General features: G+C 37.3%; 1 protein-coding gene and 1 long non-coding RNA gene across 2 annotated transcripts in view; one reads left to right on the forward strand and one right to left on the reverse strand.

The window, feature by feature from the left end:
• Window positions 1-629: 629 nt before the first annotated feature.
• LOC149782996 (uncharacterized) lies at window positions 630-5761 on the reverse strand. The gene is made up of 2 exons (XR_016414485.1): window positions 5531-5761; window positions 630-960 (listed from the first exon to the last, which is right to left on the reverse strand). It is a non-coding gene; the product is annotated as an uncharacterized LOC149782996 (long non-coding RNA).
• Window positions 5762-5769: 8 nt separating this feature from the next.
• Window positions 5770-25877, forward strand: part of LOC149782997 (sodium- and chloride-dependent transporter XTRP3-like) — a 106333-nt gene continuing 86225 nt past the window's right edge. Inside the window, exons 1-2 of the mRNA XM_089934559.1 lie at window positions 5770-6450; window positions 23081-23553. Of these exons, the coding sequence (XP_089790685.1) occupies window positions 6243-6450; window positions 23081-23553 (681 nt within the window). The 5' untranslated portion in view covers window positions 5770-6242. The remainder of the gene's footprint in view (window positions 6451-23080; window positions 23554-25877) is intronic.

The raw sequence follows: 25877 nt of genomic DNA on the forward strand, positions 1-25877 counted from the left end.
TTATTACGATATGATTAAATTAACTGTACCTTCGGTTGTTCTGATTATTGAGATATGGTTCCATTAACTGTACCTTCGGTTGTTCTGATTATTACTATATGGCTCCATTAACTGTACTTTCGGTAGTTCTGATTTTTACGATATGGTTCCATTAACTGTACCTTCGGTTGTTCTGATTATTGCAATATGGTTGTAATAACTGTACCTTCGGTTGTTCTGATTAATTCCATTAACTGTACCTTCGGTTGTTTTGGTTATTACGATATGATTAAATTAACTGTACCCATTGTTGTTCTGATTGCTACGATATGGTTCTAATAACTGTTCCTTCGCTTGTTCTGATTATTACGATATGGTTCCATTAACTGTACCTTCGGTAGTTCTGATTATTACGATATGGTTCCATTAACTGTACCTTCGCTTGTTCTGATTATTGCAATATGGTTCTAAAAACTGTACATTCGTGTAACGATGTTCCCTGTTGGTAAGAAGTGGTGGTTCATTAACTTTGGCTATCGTTATCTATAGGATGACCTCCCTCGATTTTATTGCCCGGTGAGTTGATAGATAGAACGTCAACATAGAAATGAGCATAACTATTGAGAAGAAATAAAACAATACGAGCCCCCTTTAGACAATAGAATAACAATTTAATCAATGACATAAACTAATAGTGTCAGGTTCAATTCAAACAAATTTACGTTTACAGAATTTCAGTAGCAGTGTTCTATTATTGATTCATTTCATCATGATAACGAGAGTGGTGAAACGAGCACAATGTCCACGCCTGATATGCATCACCTATCGTCGCTTTCTGTCTTTGTCTCCTTGTATGCTACGTCTTCCCACCTTCACGTGTATTCGTTTGATCTTTCTTGATCTTTCTATCCTAACCGCTCGATCTCTTAGCCGGGCTTCGGTCTACTGGACTGTCCAAGACTGTTCCAGAGGGTTGTTTCCCTGAATGACAAGATTACCCCTCGGTCTATATTTGTAACACCTTCTATATGTATATTCAATTCTCTCACTTTCATTACTCAGAAAGCATAAACATAGCTATCTAAACACTGCATAAATACTGACATAAGGTAACCTTAACGGTTAATGGTCCTTACAAATTTAGACTGTATTTTGAGCAAGGTACAATCGTTATATCTAGCTAAAAAGAAAACCACTCCTGTAATGCACATATAAGTCTGACCTAATTTGATAGATCATCACCCTTGCGTCACAGCAACTGACCATAAAATAACATGTGAGCGGTGCATATAAACAAACATTCCCATATCTCAGCATACGCTACCACATGACTTCTTAGACATCCAACCTAGTCAGTTCCACTCAGTAAGATACATGCTATCAATTACTGTTGCAAAAGACTCACTAACTTCTAGATCACTGCAATCCCTAACCTACAATATTCTTTAAGCATAACAAAATCAGATATAAATATGCAGTTGACGTTAACTCACTATAATCAATATCGTCCAAACAAACAAAGGAAATTAATTCATATAACTCTATGAAATCCTACACATCTAAAAATTTGGATCGCATGCAGCCAGTCAATGCTATCAATGAACTAGTAACTATAAAATTAAAGAAATAAATTGCATAAAAAACATTGTTGGCTTGAACTTGCTAAAATTGTAATGTACAGTGTATTAAATTGTAATGTTCAATGCTTACTCAAAATTCGACACATTACACTTCGGATGTTCTGTTTATTTCGATATGGTTCTAAAAACTGTACCTTCGGTTGTTCCGATTATTACGATATGGTTCCATTAACTGTACGTTGTTAGGTTGTTCTGATTATTACGATATGGTTCCATTAAATGTACACTCGGTTGACATTGCCTTTGTCATCATTACATCAATTCATATTAGCATCAATATACATGTTGTTGTTGGGTTTAACGCCATTTTTCAGCACACGATAGGCTATGTATGGCGGCCAGTATTAATGGTGGAGGAAGAACCCGGGAAAGCCCCGGGAAGAACCACCGACCAACGAGAAGCTACTGGCAAGGTTTCTCACATACCCACATTGGCCGAATCCTAGACTCAAACCCACGCAGACGGAGGTGAGATGGAAGTGATCCGTAACGGAGAGCGCTTTAGACCACTCGGCCACTCGGGGCCCATCAATATACATGTTTGTCAACATGGTCTGCAACACAGTAACGGTTTATTTATAAATTGATGATGTGTATCAATAGCTGGGGGAAATTTCTAGTAATTTGATGGTTTGGCCATCTTTCTCATTGCAGGACTCAGATTTGCAAGAACCTGTAAGTAGTTCGGGGCTTCAGCCTAACCCATGGTGTGTGTGTGTGTGTGTGTGTGTGTGTGTGTGTGTGTGATATTAGGATTTTGAACGTAACTTTAACAATTTTTCATTCAATCGCTACTATGTCTGCAGTGTGGCAGTTTATAGTGATGTCTAGCACTGGGGCATCATGCTGCAGACATGTAGCATTATGTCCCACCCAGTCACATTATCCTGACACCAGGTTGACCAGTCCTAACATTAACCTCTTAATGCTGCGCGCCTAGCAAGTCAGCTGTTTGTACAATTTTTTTTAAGTCTTTGCCTAACCCATATTGGGGAAATACCCTTAATGGTTATAATGTTAAAGTCTCAGGTGAGCTTCAAACCGTTCGCACGGTGACTGGATAGAAACCTGATAGTAGCAATTTCTTTTGTGTTGCCTGATTACTGCGAAATAAAATTGCCGAGTCCATTCAATACACGTTGTAGGTACAAAAGAATCATATGAATGAGTAGGCAAAATGTTAACAGAAATAACACAAAAATCCATATAGATTTATCCAGTGTAAACTTCAGTGAATATACACTTGACAGAATTAGTAATCAACATTTATGTGAGTGTTTCAATTACACTGGACCATGTTTAAAAATGATCAGCAGCAGAAGTATTCGACTGTTGGGTGATAGTACAACTGAACTTAACGACCAGACTTAGGAAAAGATACATCACAGAGAGAGAGAGAGAGAGAGAGAGAGAGAGAGAGATTTCAGTCATTTTACAGACTAGACGTATGAATATTCAATAACGAAACTTCTACCTGATTCGTTGGGTAGAATGGATTTTATAAATTTCATACTCATATAGATAACAAAAACTTGCCGCGGCTCAAAACGTTTTCATCGAAGACGCATGCATCGAGGATGGGCACAAGGTGAAATATATAAGTTCGACCATCGAGGAGGGGTATACAGTGAAATATATAAGTTCGATCATGGGTATTACAAGATTTAAAGTTATTGCTGTTTCTGTTATGTTCACTGAGGGAGATGGAGTCTTCATCAAATGTACGCTGCAAGGTTTAGCGCATTCTGATCTGGATCGGTCTTCCATCTGTATGTATAGGGTATTATGGCACAGTGGTTAAACAATCTGTCGCTTAGAACATTGACAGATGTTGCCACCGAAAGAAGTGATATAAAGCCTGTCATAATATTTTCTTGAGCAGATTATGTTGAAATATCTCTCCTGAGTAAATTATACTGAAATTTGAAATGTATCTCTTGAGTAGAGAATACTGAAAGGTATCTCTTGAGTAGATTATATTGAAAGGTATCTCTTGACTAGATTACTCTGAACGGCCTCTCTTAAGTAGAATACATTGAAATGTCTCTCTTGAGTAGATTCTATTGAAAGGTCTCTCTTGAGTAGATTCTATTGAAAGGTCTCTCTTGAGTAGATTCTGTTGGAATGTCTCTCTTGAGTAGATTGTGTTGAAATGTCTCTCTTGATTCGATTCTCTTGAAAGGTCTCTCTTGAGCAGATTCTTTAGAAAGTCCTCTCTTGAGTAGATTATTTTGAAAGGTCTCTCGAAAAATTCTTCCTTTTGCTAATACCATTCAGACAAAGTGAAATATAGCCATCCTATACGCATTGCAGTGGGTTCTTCGTTTAGGGGATTTATTTATGTACGAGTAAACGTACTAATTGCTTACACGTTATCAGAACAACAATTTTCGAAGCATACACTATACTAAAATCACACATATATTGATGCACAGAAAGAAAACTATGAAAACATGCTATATTTTCAATTTAAAATTTAAAAGAAAAACACCCCAACCCAACAACAAACAAACAACAAAACAATAGTCAATATTTGCACATATATACATACATAGAACCCAGAGAAAATAACGTATACGCCAAAAGAAAAGAAGAAGAAAATATCAGTTTCATTACGGATGAGCGAACTATTAGAGGCAGCCATCGCAAAGATGTAGACAAATTTCATACAATGTTGAGACCTATTTTAATTTTCTGATGCCACATTCAGTTAATGTTTCAAGAACCTAGAATCCGTATTAATTTTCTTCTATACAGGCCGTCCACAAAGCTGTAGAGCTGGCCACGTGTTTGATTTAGTATCTGTTAATGACATTATTATATGGAGAATGGCAGCGTGCAGTCTTTCTCGTGTTTCTAACGTAAATGTTCGTGTGTGAAATATCTGAGTCACTTTACCGGTAGATAAGGGGAAAAAAAATTCGTATATCTAGCGCACGAAAACAGAACAAAAACAATGATGTGATGTATTGCCTGCCAAGGCACATGCTAATATAATGCGAATTGACTTAGCAAATATATATTAAATAGTTCGAGCTCGGCATATTTTGTCTTGATTTATATGATTTCTATATTGTGATTGTTCTATATATGCAGGGGAAACTTCGCAAAACCGAAATCTCAGTATACCGATATCCCCTCAAGATCGAGGCATTCGAGGTTAAAACAATGCTTACTGAACCATACAAAACAGCTTTTATAAGTCAGTATTCATAGCTACATGATTGTAAGTCATTTACGAAAGAATAGGTTTATCTGCTTCTTATAAAATTTTGCCACATGCTGTTCATTTGTGTACATGTTAAACAGAACTTTTTTTTTTAATTAAAAAAAATAAATATCAGGGTTTTATCAACCTGGCTTGTGACCTCGCTTTTGAAGGAGACTGACAAGAAAGCATTCTAAAAAATCTCAATTCAACAATTGAGTTTCATGACAGTAAAATCATTTCATACACGTATTTAAGTAGACATGACTATCATCTGAACTAACTTACAAGTTAAGATGTCAGAGCGACCATCTAAGCATTGTTGAATTCAAAAGTGTTAATGGATATAATTGGTCTGATACCTGATTATGAATTCGTGTCAAAACCAACAGTGAAGAAACTAGAGAAAACATTTGGCATATGAACCATCTACCGTTTCTAACGACAATGAGATTCTACAATAATGAATGTGGAAGCAATAGTGTTGCAGGCAAGCGCCGTTTCACCAAAACTTTCAAATCTGACACGATGTGTGCAGTGGTGTAGTCAACACTATATTCTGATTATCTTCTCAACATATAATTAAATGCCAGTAATCTCTCATCATCTTCTGCTTACACTGTTAGGGCAATATCTGCATGCAGTCATAATTAGCTCGACCCAGAAACCTGACACATTTCGTCAACATTTCGTATATGCTTACTTGTACATGATTCTTCTTGATGACCATATATTTCCTCGTACTATGTCACCATGACAGATTTCTTGCTACTAAGCTTTCTGTGCATATGTTCCTCTACGTATTCATCTATTGGTACTTTGATATCACCAAAGAATTATTTACTGCCGCAATGTTTTTCATTTTTTCCCTCTTTTTTTCTCTCCCCTTTCCAATATGTACATTATAGCAAAAAATCACACTAAACAAGGTTTATCTTTACCATTATTCTTTTCTATTTGTTGAAACATCTGAACAATATTGCTCATGGGAACATATATCGGAATACAGTGCCGTACTGGTTTTCACCACTTTCTACATGAATCGGATTCAGGGTATAATTCCATGATGTCTGTTATTGATTATTTGCTTTCTCAGCTACAGCTGTAAACTACGTGAAAATTCCCAATAAAAGATATCGCTATAAGCGGCTAACAAAAATATCACTTTACAACGCACTACTCGGCTGCGTCGGGCAGTCAATCTAAATTCTTTGCTACACGAGGTTTGTACCGTAGGGCCTAATCTACACCACGTGGAATAATGATACAATTCAACCAACCAGTGTTTCGCTACCGTGCTTTATTAAAAACTCATTTGAATAGGAGTCCTCGCGTGTTGAAACTTTATTTGCTGTATGCCAACTTGAGGACCAGTTAGACGGATAGACAGGATAAACCAACTTGTTTTCCATAAAATGGGAAAGAAAGGAAATACGGATGAAACTCCCGCAGAACTAATGCAGCCCCTGAGTGCTGGGGAAGACACTACAGGGGGTGGTACAAAATCCGTCAAACGCCAAGGCTTTGATAGTAAATTGCAGTACATTTTTATGGTCATAAGTTATGCTGTTGGATTTGGGAATGTATGGAGATTTCCGTATTTGGTGCAGCAGCATGGGGGAGGTAAGTAAACTGGGAGAGTGGTCGAACGGTTCTGGAGCCCTGTAAATGTCTTATATGATTAAAGGTAGTCTGCATACTGAAAACGGCTATAAATATTCTATTTCGACACACTATTGCTACACGTTCTACTTTATACGAGGTAGCTATACATGGGCCTGTGAAGACTTGAATTATGAAAAGATCTTCCTTATCGCTTTAGGAATATCTTTGCACATGTTAAAGGTGGTGAATACAACAATGTTTGTATATTGTCTCCTGCCATATGTATATAGTGGATATATAGAGTGGAACGGACAGGTATTTCATTGATATATTGAGACTTTCCCGCCACTTAGATTTTGGATTTACACGTGTCCCTAGAGAATATTTATTTCATCTTAAAATAGTTTCGTGTGATAAAAAAGTATCGATATTCCAGATATTTAATCAGGAAAATTACCCCATTAGAATATTAACAGTTGAACCACTGATCTGTCAGTCAAATATCAACAGAAACAATTTTTTTTTTCCATGGATAAAATGCAAATGCTGCTAATTTACTAATATTGACAGCAATAATAGCAACAATACTATCATCATCGTCGTCATCATCTTAATCGTCGATAACATTGCAGCAACACCAATGAGGACGACAACAGCAACAACTTCTACTGCTACTTTCAAGCACTGAACCACCACCGTTACTTCTACTAGGGTAAAACCAGTTGATTTCAGTCTCCTCATTGTGTCAAACGTGCTCGCGCTGTAGGTCTCTATGGTATCCTTCAACGTTCAGTTTAATCCAGAACAAGTGATTCTCGGCTTTTAGTTGCTTACTGTTACTATTTTTCATCATTATAACGATTATGATAGCGAGAAAACGAGGCGACTCAAAGTCAGGCACAGTTGATCTCTTGGCGGGTATACTTCGGTCACATGGGTTTTTGTCCAAAATTACTTCAAAAACAGAAACAAAAATAGTAGCACCACAGGTCAAAGTATGTGTGTGTGTGTGTGTGTGTGTTTTGGATTTTTAACGTAGTTTTAACAATCTTTCAGTCATATCGTTACGATATCTGCAGTGTGACAGTTCATAGTGATGTCTAGCCCTGGGGCATCATGCCGCAGACATGTAGCATGATGTCCCACACAATCACATTATCCTGACACCAGGCCAACCAGTCCTAACACGAACCTCTTAATGCTGAGCGCCAAGCGAGGCAACTGTTAGTACCATTTTGGTAAGTCTTTGGTATGACTCGGCCGGGGATCGAACCCACGACCTCCCGCATCCGAGTTGGACACTCTAACCAATAGGCCACCGCAGCGGTCCAGGTCAAAGTATAAAATGATGTCAATTTATTATTAGAATGTAACTGTCAATATTGTTGAATTTTATTGGCAGGCTATAGAAAAAACCGGGAAGGTGCATTCTTATTACTCTGTTAGATTCTGCTTTCACACGAGACTTCATATCTGTCAGATGGAAATTTAAATATAAAATGTTGTAATGCAATGGACGCATCATACAAATGAACGTATAATTTGCACCAAGTCACTACAAAAGGAGTGACGGAATTTACATAGTTGCCATTTTTATGGTTGTGTAGCAATCGGTCATTGCAATTTGATAACGTTCGAAAAGGATTTAGATAATTTTAATATAAAAACACACAAGAACTTGTTTCTTAAAGATCTAAGTAATAATACTGAAATGAAGAGTTGCAGAAAACTTTTTTTTTTAAATCGACTCAATCATTAAAGGTGACCTAGTTACGAAGCACAACTTTGGGTTTGGAGTTAGTGGTGACATGGATTTGACAATATCACGAGGAGCATCACACAGCACCAACAACACATTATAGTTGCACTTTGACCTGAAAGCCCATTCTGTGCAATGGATATTAACAAAACTGATTAGATGTGACGAATCCTCGCAGACTGGTTTTAATTGTATTTGTTGTCCGGACTATGATAAATAAGATTTATTAAATGTAACAGAAGTTAGTCCCATCTTACACAAAATTACTCATCTGTATGCTTCTGCTATTAATATTTCTATTGTTGCTATCACAGTTTCTAATGTTACTTCTGCTGGTGCCATGCTAGTAATAATAATAATAATAGTAATAATAATAACAAAAATATTGACAAAGTACCCATGCCGCATTTTGCTTTCTGAATTACATATAGAGTATAACACGAACGAAAGAGTGCGGTTTCGAATCCTTCCATCGGTTCAGCCTGGGTCAGCTACCGTGTTGTGTTCAGGATCAGAACGCTTTGCTCCATTTGCCTTGCCACTAAATAGCACACTTCTATTGCCGTGTTATTAAAACACCAAACCAACCATATCCAACAATATGACCCAGCTGGTTGACCCCAGAAGGTCTATACCGCTTTGTTGCTTTGTTTACGGCGCCCAATAAGACCTTTTCCACGCGTCATCACAAATATTCTTGCGCTAGCGCAAATATTTTTGGTTACTGCGTTGATGGATGGAGTTTATTCCACGTGTTTGCTAATTATAAAACCCCACCGTAAACAGGTAGTCTGCTGAAGTATTTGTCAGTAGACATGAAATATATTCTCCAGCTCACGTTTTGTGGTATGCAGCGGTTTTTATTTCCCGCTTTAGTATGCTCAGTTGAGAGGCTATCATACATATATTAAGCGCATTTTTAATATCAATTCGATTAATAACGGTTTACCGCTTTGAGAGATTTCTTTCAGACTTGGAATTTCTTGCAGTCCCTACAAGACTTTTCGATCTGCAAAAGTATGGAGGGGGATGATTGCGAAATTTCATTGCAATGCCTTTGCCACGTAACATTTTCTCTTTAGGAATACAAACTGACACAGTCTGCTTTACAGTAGGTCACTGGGTTAGATTTATCTAAAGGGTACGGAGTGCGCTTGTGATTTATTACGCATGCTGAATAATATACATTTAACGAGGAAAGCAGTAGTACCGTTTATATATATATGTTTTTAAATTTATTTTGTTAATAGAAATTTACGTGTAGACGTTTATCCGGTCGTAAGCAGCAACTTTATTGGCCAGTCGGACGGTGAATTATTTTGATTCTTACAGTTATGGACAATTATTTTTTTGTTGTTGTTGTTGTTGTGGGGTTTAACGCCATTTTTCAGCACACGATAGGCTATACATGGCGGCCAGTATTAATGGTGGAGGAAGAACCCGGGAAAACCCCGGAAAGAACCACCGACCCTCGAGAAGCTACTGGCAAGCTTTCTCACATACCCACATTGGCTGAATCTTAGACTCGAACCGCCGCAGACAGAGGTGAGATGGCAGTGATCCGTAACGAAGAGCGCTTTAGACCACTCGGCCACTCGGGGCCCCCGTTATGGACAATTAAATGGAATAATCTAAATCTTGCTTTTGGTTACATTAGCAATATACAATGTAGTGCTTGCATACATGTAAACACACAAGAAAAATGCCCCCCCCCCTCCCGAGTGGCCGAGTGGTCTAAAGCGCTCTCCGTTACGGATCACTGCAATCTCACCTCTGTCTGCGTGGGTTCGAGTCTCGGATCCAGCCAATGTGGGTATGTGAGAAAGCTTGTCAGTAGCTTCTCGTGGGTCGGTGGTTCTTTCCGGGGTTTTCTCCGGTTCTTCCTCCACCATTATTACTGACCGTCATGTATAGCCTATCGTGTGCTGAAAAAATGGCGTTAAACCCTACAACAACAACAACAACAACTAGAAAAATGTGATAAATAACAAAGAACTACCTAAATCCATTGAACTCGCTTCACAAATCGACGTATAATCAATTCTGTATACGCGGAAGTACTCTCTACCACCACTTTAACAGTTATCGGTTTTGAAAAACACCGAACTTTACTAAGTTTGCCGTGGAAGTGAATGTTAGATAGAATTATGGTGTAGCTGATTCCTTGACGCATCAGTACAACATTGCCTCCAATGAGAAATTTTATTTCCAAGAATAGGTCTTGGAAGTCCATAATGAAGATTAGTCCGAGTTTCCTCTGACCCTTCCCATCCCATTTTTTATATTTTGACATCTATGTTGGGGTGTAGTGTCCGAGTCCATTCCCTATCTAGAAGTTGGAATTCGTATACACCATTTGGTGTCGGCATGGGGTAGCCGCTTACTAGGCGGCCCAGCAAATTTGAACGACCTTTCATCGAGATACACCTGCATGAAATCGATAGGAATATGATATATTTTCTCAAAATTCGTGAGCACGGCATTCGTCGTGTCTTGAATCCACTGACAGACGAGACGAAAGTACGTCGTTGCTGAAATTTTACCTGGATCTGGCCTTTTGCATCCCGAGTCACATGACTATACAAATCTCACAACCAATGTCGTTGTTGTTGTAGTTGTTGTTGTAGGGTTTAACGCCATTTTTCAGCACAAGATAGGCTATACATGGCGGCCAGTATTAATGGTGGAGGAAGAACCCGGAAACCCCCCGGAAAGAACCATCGACCCACGAGAAGCTACTCGCAAGCTTTCTCACATAACCACATTAGCCGAATCCGAGACTCGAACCGACGCAGACAGAGGTGAGATGGCAGTGCTCCGTAACGGAGAGCGCTTTAGACCACTCGGCCACTCGGGGCCCCGCAACCAATGTCAATGACATCAGAGGTCATATAGTCACATAATATCGACAATAAGCAGGCGTTCACCAGTTATTATGTACTTTTGAGAGAGTGACGTATGTAAGGTGAAGGTGTTTGCATTTAAAACATGCACAGTGGAGAGAATGTTAGCATACTTCTATGCTACTTTTAATGTAATGTGGATGATATGTCTTTGGATATTGTACTTTTGGAAATTGTACATGATCTAAGCACACTGCTAACTAAAATGACTGCTCCATTGTGCTAAAAAATCAGCCTGAATTAATTTAAAGTACACTATCCATAGCAGCTATTAAAATAGGGAAAATGAATTTTGCCAGACTAGACAATACCAGGTTCTGAAAGTGCAATAAATGAATTACCAAATATATATAATGTAAAGAGAAGTTATCGGCTCCTTTATATACAATTTACCTCTGAAGTTCAGGAAGTGAAAATGACCAAGTGGAGCTAGCACTTTTTTGAAAGGTGCACGTCAGGAGTAAGGCCAAGCTGTTTACTCTATAACCCATATTACACCTATCAGTCATACACCAAATTAAAGGGAATTAAAGGTTCGTTGAATTATACCTAAGATATACAAGGGCTTGTTTAAATGACCAGTATAACCAGTGAGGAAAGCAGGAAAATTATTTTTCTTTAAAATTCTAACCCTTGCAAATTGCAAAACTGAAGAGCGTCACCTAAACTAATTTCCAAAGTTGTTGTATGTAGAATTTGGACATATTATATAGAAGTCACTTAATGTTTGTAAATAAATATGATGCACACTTAATTCTCGACATATTTATTCTGAGAACAAAAACCAGAAACCTATCGGTGTCGCAGCAAGGTGGAGAAAACCATTTTAAAGAAGTACCGAGCACGTGTCAGCTATGTTTTTCTTGGTGTCACGTGACTACCACAGTGACATGTGCTCTCTGCGTAGTGTATCTGGATTTCTTCAGATTGCTGCAACATTTACAGATTTTCGGTCCTTGTTTTCACACTCAGTATTTTGAGAAGTTTATGCTTTTTCATTTTTCTATAAAAATTACGTGACTTTCATTAAAACGTTCGATTTGTTCTCCTACAGCAACACTAGAAATTGTTTATTGTTGATATCACGTGACTGTATGACCTCTGATGTCATTGACATGTAGGTTGCGAGAGTTGTATAGTCACGTGACTAGGAATGCAAATGCCAGATCCAGGTCAAATTTCAGCAACGATGTACTTTGGTCTCGTCTGTCAGCAGATTAAAGGCAGAACGAATGTTATAATCGCAATTAATTTCTGAGAAAATAAATTATATTCCTATCGATTTCATGCAGGTATGTCTCGAAGAAAGGTTTTTCACGTTTGCTGGGCCGGCTAGTAAGCGGCTACCCCATGCCGACACCAAATGGTGTCTGCGAATTCCAACGTTTCGATAGGGAATGGACTCGGACCCTACACCCCAACATAAGTGCCCAAATATCAAAAACGGGGTGACAAGGGTCAGAGAAAACGCGGACTAAATGAAGACGTGTCACCTTTTTTGCTTTTGACGAGTTCCATTCTTTTGAAGTGCGTTCTATCATCTTTGTCGTCATCGTTGTTGTCATCATCGCCATCATCGTTTTCTTCTTGTCTCCATCCCTGAGAGCTGCGATCCAGTACTTGTTTTATTCTCTCTCAAATGAATGCTCTTGAATACTCTTTTCCGTTGGTTTAAAATAATAATAATAATAATAATAATAATAATAATAATAATAATAATAATAATATTATTATTATTATTATTATTATTATTATTATTATTTACTTATAAAGGGATCTGAGGTTGATATAGGGGTGTTGAATTTTGGCTTTAAAATGAATTATTATATGATCACACGGTGTACAATCGTGTGTGGTATGGACAAGAGCATTGTACACAATTCTGAATAAATATGAAAATCATAATTTGCTCTTTGCAGATGTGTACAATAAATATGGTTAAAACAATCAAACAAACAAAGAAATAAATAAAACAGAATCAGCAACGAAACCAACAAAGTAATTGATTCGCTCAAGCTGCGAATGATACTGATTCATATAGCTATGTAACCTACCGCCATGTGTCAGTTAGACTATGATGTGCAAATGCCGAGCGATAGCTAACAAGCACGGTCATTGGCAAAGTGTGGGGCATCACGTGATTACAAACACTGTAAGCGTGACTGGGAATTTAGTTTTAGTAGTAACAGATGTGGTTCTGTACAACAACCGGCCATATTCTCCGAAACCTAGAATGCAGAATACTGCATTTTGCAATACGTATTAACACGATCGTGCCCATCTATCAGCTTCTACTTCAACTTCGAGTCTGTGAGAGGATACTCTAAATTTAGCAATTGCACTTCAGTGTTTCAAAGAATACATTCTGTCAAGACGATGAATCCAATTTTGGCTTTATTTTTTTTTTTTTAAAACCATGTAAAGAAATATGTCACTGTTACCAACCCCTTGATTAAGGCAAACTTTACTGAATCCTAATCATGACAGTAATCTAAAACAAACTACGTTCAATTTACTTTATTGGGTAGAGCTTCTAAATCGTTCAACACCTTTTGGTATGTGTATATTTTATATATCTGTCCTTCTTTGCGTCATATATCTTACACCAATACATCACAATCTCAACAAAAAAAAAATAACAAAAGCTTTTTATTTACTATCATTTATATGTTTGTCTAGAAAAGTAATAGAACCTCGTTTTATTTATATAAAAAAGGAGGAAAGAAAGCACGGGAAAAAATACGTGGCGCTTGTATCAATAATGTTTTGAAAATCATGACAATCTGATGCAAGCTCGAGTACATGTATCTCTCTATATCACTCTGTCGTCCTTTCATATGTCGTACACTCATACTTTGATTGACCTCTTACAAAATATATTTAAGTATATTTACAAAATAATGCTAATCATATTTGCTATGAATAGTTCATATATTTAAAGTTAGTTAACGTTACTTACCATTTGGCTTTCATAGTTTTCACGGTTTAAAGTGTATATTGGTTTGTTTATTTTGGGGTATAGAATCGAGTAAAATTAATGTGTTAAAATTAATGTCTTATTTGCGTAATTGGAAAGAAGAATGCTGATCTATTGCTTTCCTTTGACACACAATAATGTATATATAAATGAATAATATTGCGTACAGTCTTTTTACTGTCAGCAGCAAAAGGTTCTAAGCTTAATACTTATGGCTTCCGGCAACTTAAAATCCAATATTCTTCTTTCATTGTTGGGTCAGAAAGTTAGATGGCTTTCTAGGAAAAGAAGAAAGAAAAAAAAAAAAAACGCGAAACTGGAATTTATGCCTTGTTTCATGAAAAATATGAGAACAAAATCTAAACCCCATCTTCGTATAACCCCAACATAACCAAACATGCACTGTGCACCATTTTTGTTTTGTTCGGCAGTTTGGTGGCAGACTACTTATCGAAAACCATGTACGTTATTAATAAGCTTTTGACTTTTCTGGATTCGCTTGATTCACTTGAAGGTTCCAACATGCATAACGCAAATAACAGGGTCATTGGCTGGATTAGTTATGATACAAAAAGCTATACGAATTTTTTTATATAGTATATTCTTTGTATTTTCATGACTGATGAATTATGTCCCACACTAAGCTAAATATGCTTCAAGTACAAGATCATTTTGGCTATAATAGAGAAAAGTCATGGTCATTTGGGGGAAGAGGTTGGGGTTTAGGAGGCTGCGAATTTGTTTTTGATGTTTTTTTAAAATCTCAAGATAATTAATGTTTTTTCTTCAAATAATGTATACTATCTGGTGTTATTTGCTATAGATCAGAGCAAAATAATTTTTTCCAGCTGCTGACAGACAGAAATTTACAACAAAAGTGTAAGGCCCCTCTCTAGGAACACTAAATTGTTGGTCCCTAATATAATTGCAGTATACCATGGTTCATATGCTCAGAATACCACATTATACCATGGCACAACCTTTTTTTGCGCTACCCAGCTTTAATATATATATATATATATATATATATATATATATATATATATATATATATATATATATATATATATATATATATATATATAAGTACTTATTAAAACATGCGTTACCATATATATTCTAAAAGTGGTTAGTGAATCAAAATTTTTGGGTTTACAACACATGGAGAGAGAGAGAGAGAGAGAGATTGTGATGATTTTTATCAAATGGTATTAATACAAGCGCCATATACAATTTCCCCCGGCTTTCTGTCATAAAGCATTCATATAAACCAAAGAAAGCTCTCAAAATAGCTCCAAACAATCCTATAAATAACACAAGAACTTATTTCCTTGTCAGACAGGACTGCTGTTCTTATTAGTTTACTGTTGTGAACCAGTGCTAATTAGTTTTAGTTGCCGCCTGTCATGATTAAGTCGTCGGTAGCATTCAAAGTAAGAGAATTTGTACCAGTGTGTTACATTGTAGTTGTAGACCGTCATGAATACGTTTTAGAAAAATGTGTTCATGTTCAAATTTTAGTTTTGCAATGTAAATATTGTCGTCCGCTATCGCACATCGTACGGGATCTAAAAAAGGGACGAATTAAAAACAAGTCATTGTAGTTATTGTGGTGGGTGTGACGCCATTTTTCAGAACAAGATATATATGGCGGCCAGTATATTTAGTGGAGGAACAACCCGGAAAAGCCCCGGGAAGAACCACCAACTCGTGGAAAGCTAAAGGCAAATTTTCTCATATGCCCACGTTGGTCATGCCCAAGGCTAGAACTCATGCAGACAGAGTTGACCTGCCAACGACCTGTAAAGGCGAACCTTTTAGACCGCTCCACCACCCGGGGCCCCGCTTGAAAACAAGTCAATAATAATAATAATAATAATAATAATATATGGTACAACTTGGAACGGTACTTGTTACCATTGTTAAAACCAGGTTTAAGTGATAGACCTTAACAAAAGTGTGGTTTCAAAACTTGACCTGAGCCTCTAGATTTGTGTGTTAACAATGGTATCAAGTAACATAAATTGTAGTAAACATTTTGAAAAATCTTATTATTCTGGTCTTGTTTTGAGTCAGTGCCTTTTTTCAGATCACCGCCCTGAACAGAGGTCGTAGCTGTTTTTGGGTTTTTTTTTTTTTTATAAACAAAAGAACTTAAGTTCCGCATTAATACTGGCCGCCATGTATAGCCTATCGCGTGCTGAAAAATGGCGTTAAACCCCACAACAACAACTTAAGTTCCGTGATGTTTTTACATTATGTCGTGTCTTTTATATTGGTACAACCACGTAACAGAAATATATTTAAAGATAAATAATTCTTTTTGAAAAATACACCCCATACCTACAAAGTATCCCGTACAGTCTTTTTAAATTTCTTATTCCTATTTGTTAATCCTGCTCTTTTGATAGCTAATGAAACCATGGTCACTGCTTTTTGTGAGTAACGATTAAAGTAGATAAGTTTTCGACCAAGGCTGTATGTACGCTGAGACACTGAGCCAAATGAATCAACAGATAAACAGAGCTAATGACAATTTAAGCTAAATCTTCAGTTGACAGTTAAAATAAGAAGCACTGATAAATGTATCAGATTTTATACATTGTGCTCCTGTATTTGCTCTTCTTTAACGTTGTCTTGTCCTCGATCAACGTAGACATAAGCCAACAAAATATTATCTGGATCAGAGAGATGGCCGACAGTTGTTGTTGTCGTTGTGGGGTTTAACACCATTTTTCAGCACACGATAGGCTATGCATGGCGGCCAGTATTTATGGTGGAGGAAGAACCCGGGAAAACCCCGGGAAGAACCACCGACCCACGAGAAGCTACTGGCAAGCTTTCTCGCATACCCATATTGGCCGAATCCTAGACTCGAACCCACGCAGACAGGTATGCAATTCACAGACCCGAAGCACAGAAATATCTGCTCGATATGTCAAGGTATAGATAGGATTATGGGACTTTGGCTAGCGAAGATGCGGAAAAGACTGAGGACATTCTAACTGACCGATATTTTTTGCATTCGGATTACCTCGGCTAATTATGCAAGACAATAATCTGTGAGATTCACGTGGAAATTGCTAATGTAGTATTTTGGCTTACATTTATGGCTGGTTTTTAGACGCGTTTTTTTTTCTTTCTTCGTGTCAATGCGTTCAAGGGTCTGTGCCGATGGCGGTAAATACGATACAGTTATTTATGATGCATTAGATGCGTTATCATAAACAGTGCAAAATAGACAGAACAGAAAGGGGAAATATCTCGCCACTTGAATATAATTGTGTTGGCCATATTATGTCCTCAGGTGGCTGTGATTTCTCAATGTTACAAAAGCAGTAACACATTTTTTCCAACCACTTTTAAAAACTATTTGATAAATTTGTTCCAGTTGGATTGGGAACATTGTTGGATTTGAATTTTTGGCCAGAGTGCCACATGAAAGTTTGCAAGACCTATTCGAGCCTTATAATGTGCGTTGGAAGTATGTCTGTTACTTAAATATGTCGTATCTAGATTTAGCCGTCATGGGGACTTTTTTTGGTGACCTTATCCTCCATGGAAGGAGTACATGGGGATTTGTAAAATACTGTGCTGAAGGAAACTAATAGAGCACACAAAGTTTATATGAGTGTCCTCGACTTGTCCTAGTACAGCCCAAGTGCTAAATATTTGAATTGCATGGTGTATGAAATCACACTGCTATTTCCGTCTTTAAAGGCACACGACCATACTCTATGGCTTGTTTTACTCCTGAGATATTTTTCTATTCATCAAGCCATCATTGACGTTTCTGCGTTGTACCAAACTGAAGTTACGTGCTCCGAAACGTGCGATTTTCGCGAAGTTTGTCTCTTGGGACAAGCGCGAGCTCATGTGACAAACGGTGAAAAGAGCTACATGTACCATGTTTGCGACTCTACGATACACCCCTTCTTTAATTACAAAACAGTGGTAGATGCTTAAATAACATCCATGCATCAGAGAACCGTTTCACGATGTTGACTATTTGTACCCAGGCAAACATAGGTAGTAACATGATCGCATCATATTAGGAATCATTTGAATGTGTTAAATAATGAGAGTATACATTAAAGTATAACCTTTTGAGCCAAACATATTTCGCCATTGACGTGTGTGCCTCATTGTGGACATTTTTAAAAAAAAAATGATAGTCGCTTGTTTACGATGTGTGCAGTGAAAAAAGCAATGTCTAATTATTCCATGGAACAAGATTCCTAAAGTTGAATCGAGTTAATGTTAAGTAAAAACTTACTTTTGCATCTACCATTGTTCTGCAGCAGAAGGAAATCGCAGGTCATGGGTAGAACCAAGTATTTGGAAGTTACGTACCTTCTCTTTTATATAGTATGATAGAGAGGGTCCTATGTCAGAACGGGTCGTGGGGTAATCTAAGGTATTTTTGTCACTCGATTTTTTTCCCCCTTCAGATTATTGTTTTTTTTTCTTCTTCTCAACATCAAGCTCGCGTCGAGCACGTGTGTGTGCAATCCGCCATCATCCACGTATCGCGCTTGCACGCTCTCCAAAGATGGTGGAGTGACACATGGGTGACCTTGTCCTGCTTGGATAGTACTGACACGTGGCTGACCTTCTTGTCCTACTTGGATATTATTGACGTTTTTATTCTCTGCAGAGAGCTCTCTTAGTCAAACAAATTAGGATTGGTGGGACATAATGATATTGTTAGCTTGTCTGATAGCTACTAATGGTTGTGATTGATAAGAACACTCGTATTGTGCCATAATGTACAATTTATAGAAAGATATCGGATCTGAAACAGATGACCGCCTCATTATTTTTGCAAAAGATTTTTAAAATCGTATTCTTTATCTGTGACACTGTGAAGAGGCACCTAATGGAAATATAAACTTCAATCTTGTCGCAAAAGTTACTTGAACTGAAATATAGAGATAGCAAAAAGCTCGCTTCTAGTCCTTTAAAAACGTGTTGTTTTTAGTATTATGACTGAAAGACTGTTTGCAAGATGTTCAAGAAGTATGCTTACTTTACCAATGCAATTCTTTTGGAAAGCCTTGTCTACAACTCGTGCAGTGTCCACTATTTTCAAATGCTCTTCATTTTACGCCTAGGCCTTGATGTATATATTTTCTAAGAGTGGATTAGATATGTATGCAAAAGTTAAAACTGTAATTTGTAGGTAAACCGTTAGTCCGTAGACCAATATTTGAAATCATCCCTGATAGTTGATGTACTTTACCATCAGACTTTTTTATTGAACAACTTTTCATGAGACTGGACAGCAGGCATAGCCTATTTCGTCCTCTCCCTAACGTGATTGCTGCGTGAATTAAACCACTCAGTATAAATTAAATATCTGAGTTAGTATCTATTAATAATTCAGTATAAGTAAGCACTGACATGCCAAATTAATTTATCAGGATTTTAAATATGAAATATTATATTCATTTTATAGATGCTTATTTCGTCTATTTAGTTTGATATATATATTTATATACTTTATGCAAAAACTGAAACTATTTAAAGAGAAAAAACCCTATCCAAACTATAACAAGGTGAATTAAAAGAAATATGAAATAGATGTATTTACTTCATTGCTCACTATACAATATAATTTGAACACATATCATTAAAATAAATGGACGTAATAGACTGCAAAAGAGACGAAAATTATAGTGATTTGAATATACGTGTCAGAGTTCAATGTTTGTGTTATGGAGAAAATAATTTTACGTGAGACAACACATCAAGAAAGTACAAATATCTTCGTTGTTGATATATACAGGTTTGCATTGCACTCGTTTCAACTAATAGTCGTACCTTGACTAAAACGATTTTATCGTCAGAAGGACACGAATCAAGAGGCAAATTTCCACAGTTCCGAAAAGTATCCGGATTTCAAACTGGCGTCAGAACATACTTTCTTTGTTCTGAATATAGTTGGCAGACTAAACGAAACAGGTGTCTTCTAAAACTCAGGTACAAACCAGATTGTTGTCAGATGATCTTTCTAAAGATCACGTTTGCTTTATGATTCGACATCTTCACTAGCCAAGGTTCCGATAATTCTATCTACACATGGGAATATCGAGCAGATATTTCTGAGCTTTAGGTCTGATAATTTCATTAAATGTGGCGGCAAGCCACCGCATCCAATCAAAATTAAGGTGTTCAAATTTGAATACTGTTCCTGTGTGATCGAGACAAGGGGAGCACACAAGCGGAATGAAATAATAAATAAGCAAATTTCCAGTGCCGGTTCGTATTTGTACAAATACTTTTCACTCAAATACACATGTAATGGCTCCCTCTGGTACATAATCATATTTTCGCTGTTAAACTTACAAAGTATCCTGTTTAGGTCAATTGCCACCACCGTTTTCGGCCAATGTACAATGCACCACGCTGTTGGTTAGTTGGCATTACATACTAAGATAGGTAACACATGCAATCCAGTAGATGTCGCTAGGGCTAAACACCAATATAGCTGTTCTATCAGCCAAGGTGTATATAAGGTTATCGGAACCATCGAAAGTGAAGATGATGATTTGGAAGTGTACGCACTATATTTTCCAGTCGATTACCTAATAGGGAAATATGGAGTGGCGTGAGCAGAATGTTTTGGAAAAATCTTTAGAATGCAGAATATGAGTATATATTTTTAAAACTTAAATTGTTATTATACTGATGATACAATTATTCTGTTTGCTGACATATAATTTAAGTGACCCACGGCTGCACCAATAAGTATTATGTTGCCGTATTCAGCTCGCTTATAAGCTGGATCCAACTCCAAATTGTACAGACCCAGACGTGCCGTCACATAATGCAGTATCATAGGACTAAACAATAGGGTTAACATGGCATCTTAGGAGTAATCAGTAGAGCGAACAATATAGACCCTGCTTTGTCTGCGCATTATGTGCAGCTAATTAGGGTTTATGTTGTTTGTGTTGGACTCGACTTATAAGAGTAACATATTATAAAGGTCAACAAGTTGTCAATATTATCAATTCACCAGGATGGGGGAAAACAAAAGACGAATCTTCAAGCAAGCATCCTTTCAGCCATGACATACCATCTTACCGACATGTTATGTGCGTACGTACACATGTACGTTCGTAAGTACACAAATACATACATAGACACGAATGTACTTGTAAAGTGTCAAATTTTGAATTGTATTGAACCTTAAAGCTGAATGCATTGAACATTAAAATTTTATCACATTTAAGCCAGAAAATTCCTTGTCAAGGGTCACTTCAGTGTTAAAACTTGAAAGGCTAACATTTTTGACTCACTGAGATTTGACCAGGTCGTTGCAACGCTGTCCTGAGAAAGTAAACATTTGAGCTACTAACCATAACCGCTTGATAGGAACCCATGTCAAATTATCATTTTCAGAGGGAAATTGATATGCACCGTAGTTCAGAGATTATATGCTGCCTAAAGACTGACGAAAGAAATGATTATCTTGGGATAATTTAGAAACCGCTGCGTACGATTGGCCAGAGTAAATTAAGACGTACATTTTAGAAGTAGTGTGAATTGAAAGTGACGACCTCAGTCAAAATTTTTTAGTCCGAAATCCTGAGAGAGGAGAAGTTGGCTCCGAGGAAACCTAAAAAGAAAGTGCTTACCTCGTTAAACAAGAAAGGGAAACAGGTGGCTGTCTTGTGAGAAAGACAGGTTTAGTGCTAGGACGCACAATTTCTGAAAGAGAACAGCATTAAGGTAGGCAATTCTAATTTTTCACGTAATTTATATGTTTTTGATTGTTTTGTGCAAATGTGTTTGAAATGACTATGATCCATTTTATGTATCGTTTATTCAATTTCATGGAGATATGTTTATGCTAGAGTTGTTATGCACTTTTACTCTTTAACTGTACAGTAGTTCATTGATAGAATTGACGATTGCATGCTATCCACGTTTTCATATGTGTAGGATTTCATAGGGTTATATGAAATAATTTCCTTTGTCTGTTAGGAATATACTGATTACCGTGAGTTAACGATAATCGCATATTTATATCTGATTTTTTAATGTTTAAGTAATTTTGTAAGTTAGGGATTGCTGTGAGCTAAATTTTTTTAAATTTTATTCAATAGTAAACGAGCATGTGGTAGCGTAGGCAAAGATAATAGGTAATGTTAGATATACCGTTCACATGTTAATTTATGGCCGGTCTCTGTGAAGCGAGGGTGATGTTCTATCAGATTAGTTTAGAACTTATGCAGTGTTCGGATAATTATTTATGCTTCTGAGTAACGTAAGTGAAGAAAGTTTATGTACGTGTAGAAAGGGGTACATTTAGAAATTTATGGGTAATTTTATCCTTTAAGGAACAGCTTTCTGGGGTGAGATGGGACAGTCCGAAGAGGGAAGTCCGAAAAAAGAAGTGACGAATTTAGAATAAAGGACTTGGAAGTCCAGGAAGGGATGAAGCGTTCGGAATAGGAAGACTCCAGGAAATAGGAAGACTCGAGGAAATAGAAGACGTTGATACACGATCAAGGGAGGAAGGTGATGCAATCAGTCGTGGACATTGCGTTCTTTTCACCACTCGTTATTATGATGAAATATATCCAATTTAGACACTGCTATTAAATTATGTTGATATACCTTAGATTGAATTGGAGTTGCCGATATTAATTGTTATTGAATAAATTTTGTTATATTTTTGTCTAAGGGGGCTCGTATTGAATTATTTCTTCCCAATAGCCTTGCTCAGTTCTCTTTTGATATTCTATCTTTCCACTCCCACCGGGCTATAAAATCGAGGAAGGTCATTCCCTAGATAATGCCAGCCAAATCCAATTAACCACCCCTCTTATTTAGAGCGCGACCTTACAGTACTGCGTCAGTGACTACATATGCAATAACTAAGATGACGTCGATGTTGCTTTACCTTTTCCTCTCTTAACTGGCCAAAGGAGATGACTAAATGTCATCAAAAACCCATTTTTAAAATTGTCATATGAAATAATTTTTTCTTCATTATAGGTGCGTTCCTTATTCCATACACCATTATGCTTTTCCTGGAAGGAATGCCTCTCATCTTCCTTGAGTTCTCTATAGGACAGCAAATGCAGAAGGGAACCGTCATCTTATGGAACCAAATCAACCCGCTCCTTGGCGGCATTGGTATCGCTAGCGCCGTCACCTCCTTTTATGTAGCCCTGTATTATAACGGCCTTGTTATGTGGTGCTTCTTTTATCTGTTCCACTCCTTCCAAAGTCCTCTACCATGGGCCTACTGTCCCTCAGAGTTTCAGGAAGCGCTCAATAAGACTGTGGTAGTGGAAGAGTGTGAGAAAGGAGGATCTACTTCATACTTTTGGTACCGCCAGGCACTGGATGTGTCCTCGGGCCTGGAAGAATCAGATGGGATTAAGTGGAAGATGTTGCTATGTCTAGTATTCTCCTGGCTTGTGGTGTATGCTTGTATCTGGAAAGGAATAAAGTCTTCTGGCAAGGTAAATAAAATACTTTTATATTTTCAAAACTCTGTATTAGTTGAAAGTTGTGTGTGTGTGTGTGATTTGGATTTTTAACGTAGCTTTAACAATTTTTCAGCCATGACGCTGCGTTGTCTGCAGTCTGGTAGTTTATAGTGATGTCTAGCACTAGGGCATCATGCCGCAGACATGTAGCATGATGTCCCACCCAGTCACATTATTATAACCACTAAGCACAAATTATTTAGGTGTGTTAGGTTTATGACGTGGACGAAATCAGATAACCCAATGGAAACTATAGAACTATGATAGATACCCACATAACTCTGCAAGGGCAGGAAGTTGTTTTTTGTTTGTTTTTGAAGTCGGAGCTTCTGTGTCACAACAGAACGTAACTCGCAATGCCACATCGAATTACGTAATAAAAAACACGCGTGTATGAATTTGTAATTCCTCGTCCATCATTTTGGTCGCCGTTTCCACACAGCATCATATGCGAGACCGACTGACATGTTCGGAACAGACATATACGATCATTACACAAAAACATGGATATTTCTAAAGTTGTCGGCTTCACTTTTGATAACTTTGCAAAGTTTGTGACAAGGGGAGTAGGGAAATACACAGGGTGCAGGAAAGTCCTTAGTTCAACAGTGTGCATATTTCTTTAATAGTAAGTGGTTAGAGCTTCCATTTTGGATGCAGGTGGTCGCGGGTTCGAACCCCGGGTGAGTCATACCAAAGACTTATAAAAATGATACTTGCAGCTGCCTCGCTAGGCGTTCAGCATTACGAGGTTCGTGTTGGGACTGGTCGGCCTGGTGTCAGGATAATGTGGCTGGATGGGATATGATGCTACATGTCTGCGGCATGATGCTCCAGTAGCAGACATCAATATAAACGGCCACACTGCAGATATCGTACCGATATGACACAAATTATTAAAGCTACGTTAAAAATAAAAAAATAACAACAACCTCACAAACACTTTAATAGTAAGAAACTATCATTAACATATATAAAAATGACGACATGTCTAGTGCACGGACTTAATGACCAACGATAGCCAACGCCTTCAGATAGCGGAATAGAAAGGTACTAAATTGAAGAGTGACCTCTTACTTTTTGTGCGGTAATACGACTGTCTGAAAGTTTAGAACTCACAAATACATTGCAAGATGTGAAAATAAATAGGTCATATCAGAGCTTTAGAAAATTAAATTTTCTGTTTGTTTTCCAAATTTTAGCTGTGCATCAGAATGGGTATTCATGTTTTGTCATTTTCCGATGATCCTTTCGCAGCGTTAATTTACACGATTCAAACAAAGAAAAGACGGACAATTTCCTTGCTTGCCTACATAAGGTGATTGCTTTTTTCTTTAACGTTAAGTCTGGGCATATGGCGAACCTTTCTTCCCAAATGGCATCACTTTATATTGATAAAGTCTATCTGGAGTTACGAATGCCGAAATTTCCATTATCCTTTCCGTCAGTGGAATTTGCCAAAATCCTTTCAGAAGTTTAAATTTGGTGATATACGTTGCATTTCCAATTGTATGAAATCATTCTCCAGCAAATACTGAATTTCATTTTACAAGTATTCCTATTTGAGAGGGTTCATCCTGTACGGGTATTGTTTCACAGGTGTGCAATTTACAATTTCAGCGTCATGGTAAATTGTGTTTGTTGTTGTGGGAACATCTGGAAACAAGTGCTCATATTCAAGTAATAACTGTTTAGGTTCATTCCTTTCTTGCTATTGCAAATGTGAAATTCTCTGGTCCAGATTATTCAGAATTTCAGTAGAGTCCGATGGTATTCCTTCGCTTAAATCCTCACTGAGTGGGACAGGTACAACTAAAATAATTGCATGATTAACCTGGCTATCTCTCTCGGCATACTCCTTTAACATAATTATGTGGCAAAGTTGTTTTTGTTTTCGCCTCCCAGGAGTATTTATTGTATAATTTAAACCATTTACTTTCATTTCAACTGTGTAAGGACCATAATACTTGACCTGAAAAGGACTTTGTGGTAAGGGCAAAGGAGCCAGAACTCTATCACCAGACTGAAAACTCCCTTCACTCGTATTTTTATCATACCTTAATTTCATTTTTGTCTGAGTAGAGTGCAGATTAATCTTGCAACCTCACAAGCCTTGACAAATTATGCTTAAAATTGGAAACATAAACGAGAAGATTCAAAGGAAATGACTCCAAAAGATCATTGAACTGATTCCCTAACAGCAAACAAAAAGTAAACGAATGCCTTCATCCAAATCTTTACCTATGTGGAAACAAAATTACGGAATCATATTTTTCAAAGTTTGTGGAAACCTTTCT

The sequence above is a fragment of the Sinohyriopsis cumingii genome, chromosome 15 (assembly GCF_028554795.1).
Source record: "Sinohyriopsis cumingii isolate HCF-2022 chromosome 15, ASM2855479v2, whole genome shotgun sequence".
Taxonomy (NCBI): Eukaryota; Metazoa; Mollusca; class Bivalvia; order Unionida; family Unionidae; genus Sinohyriopsis; species Sinohyriopsis cumingii.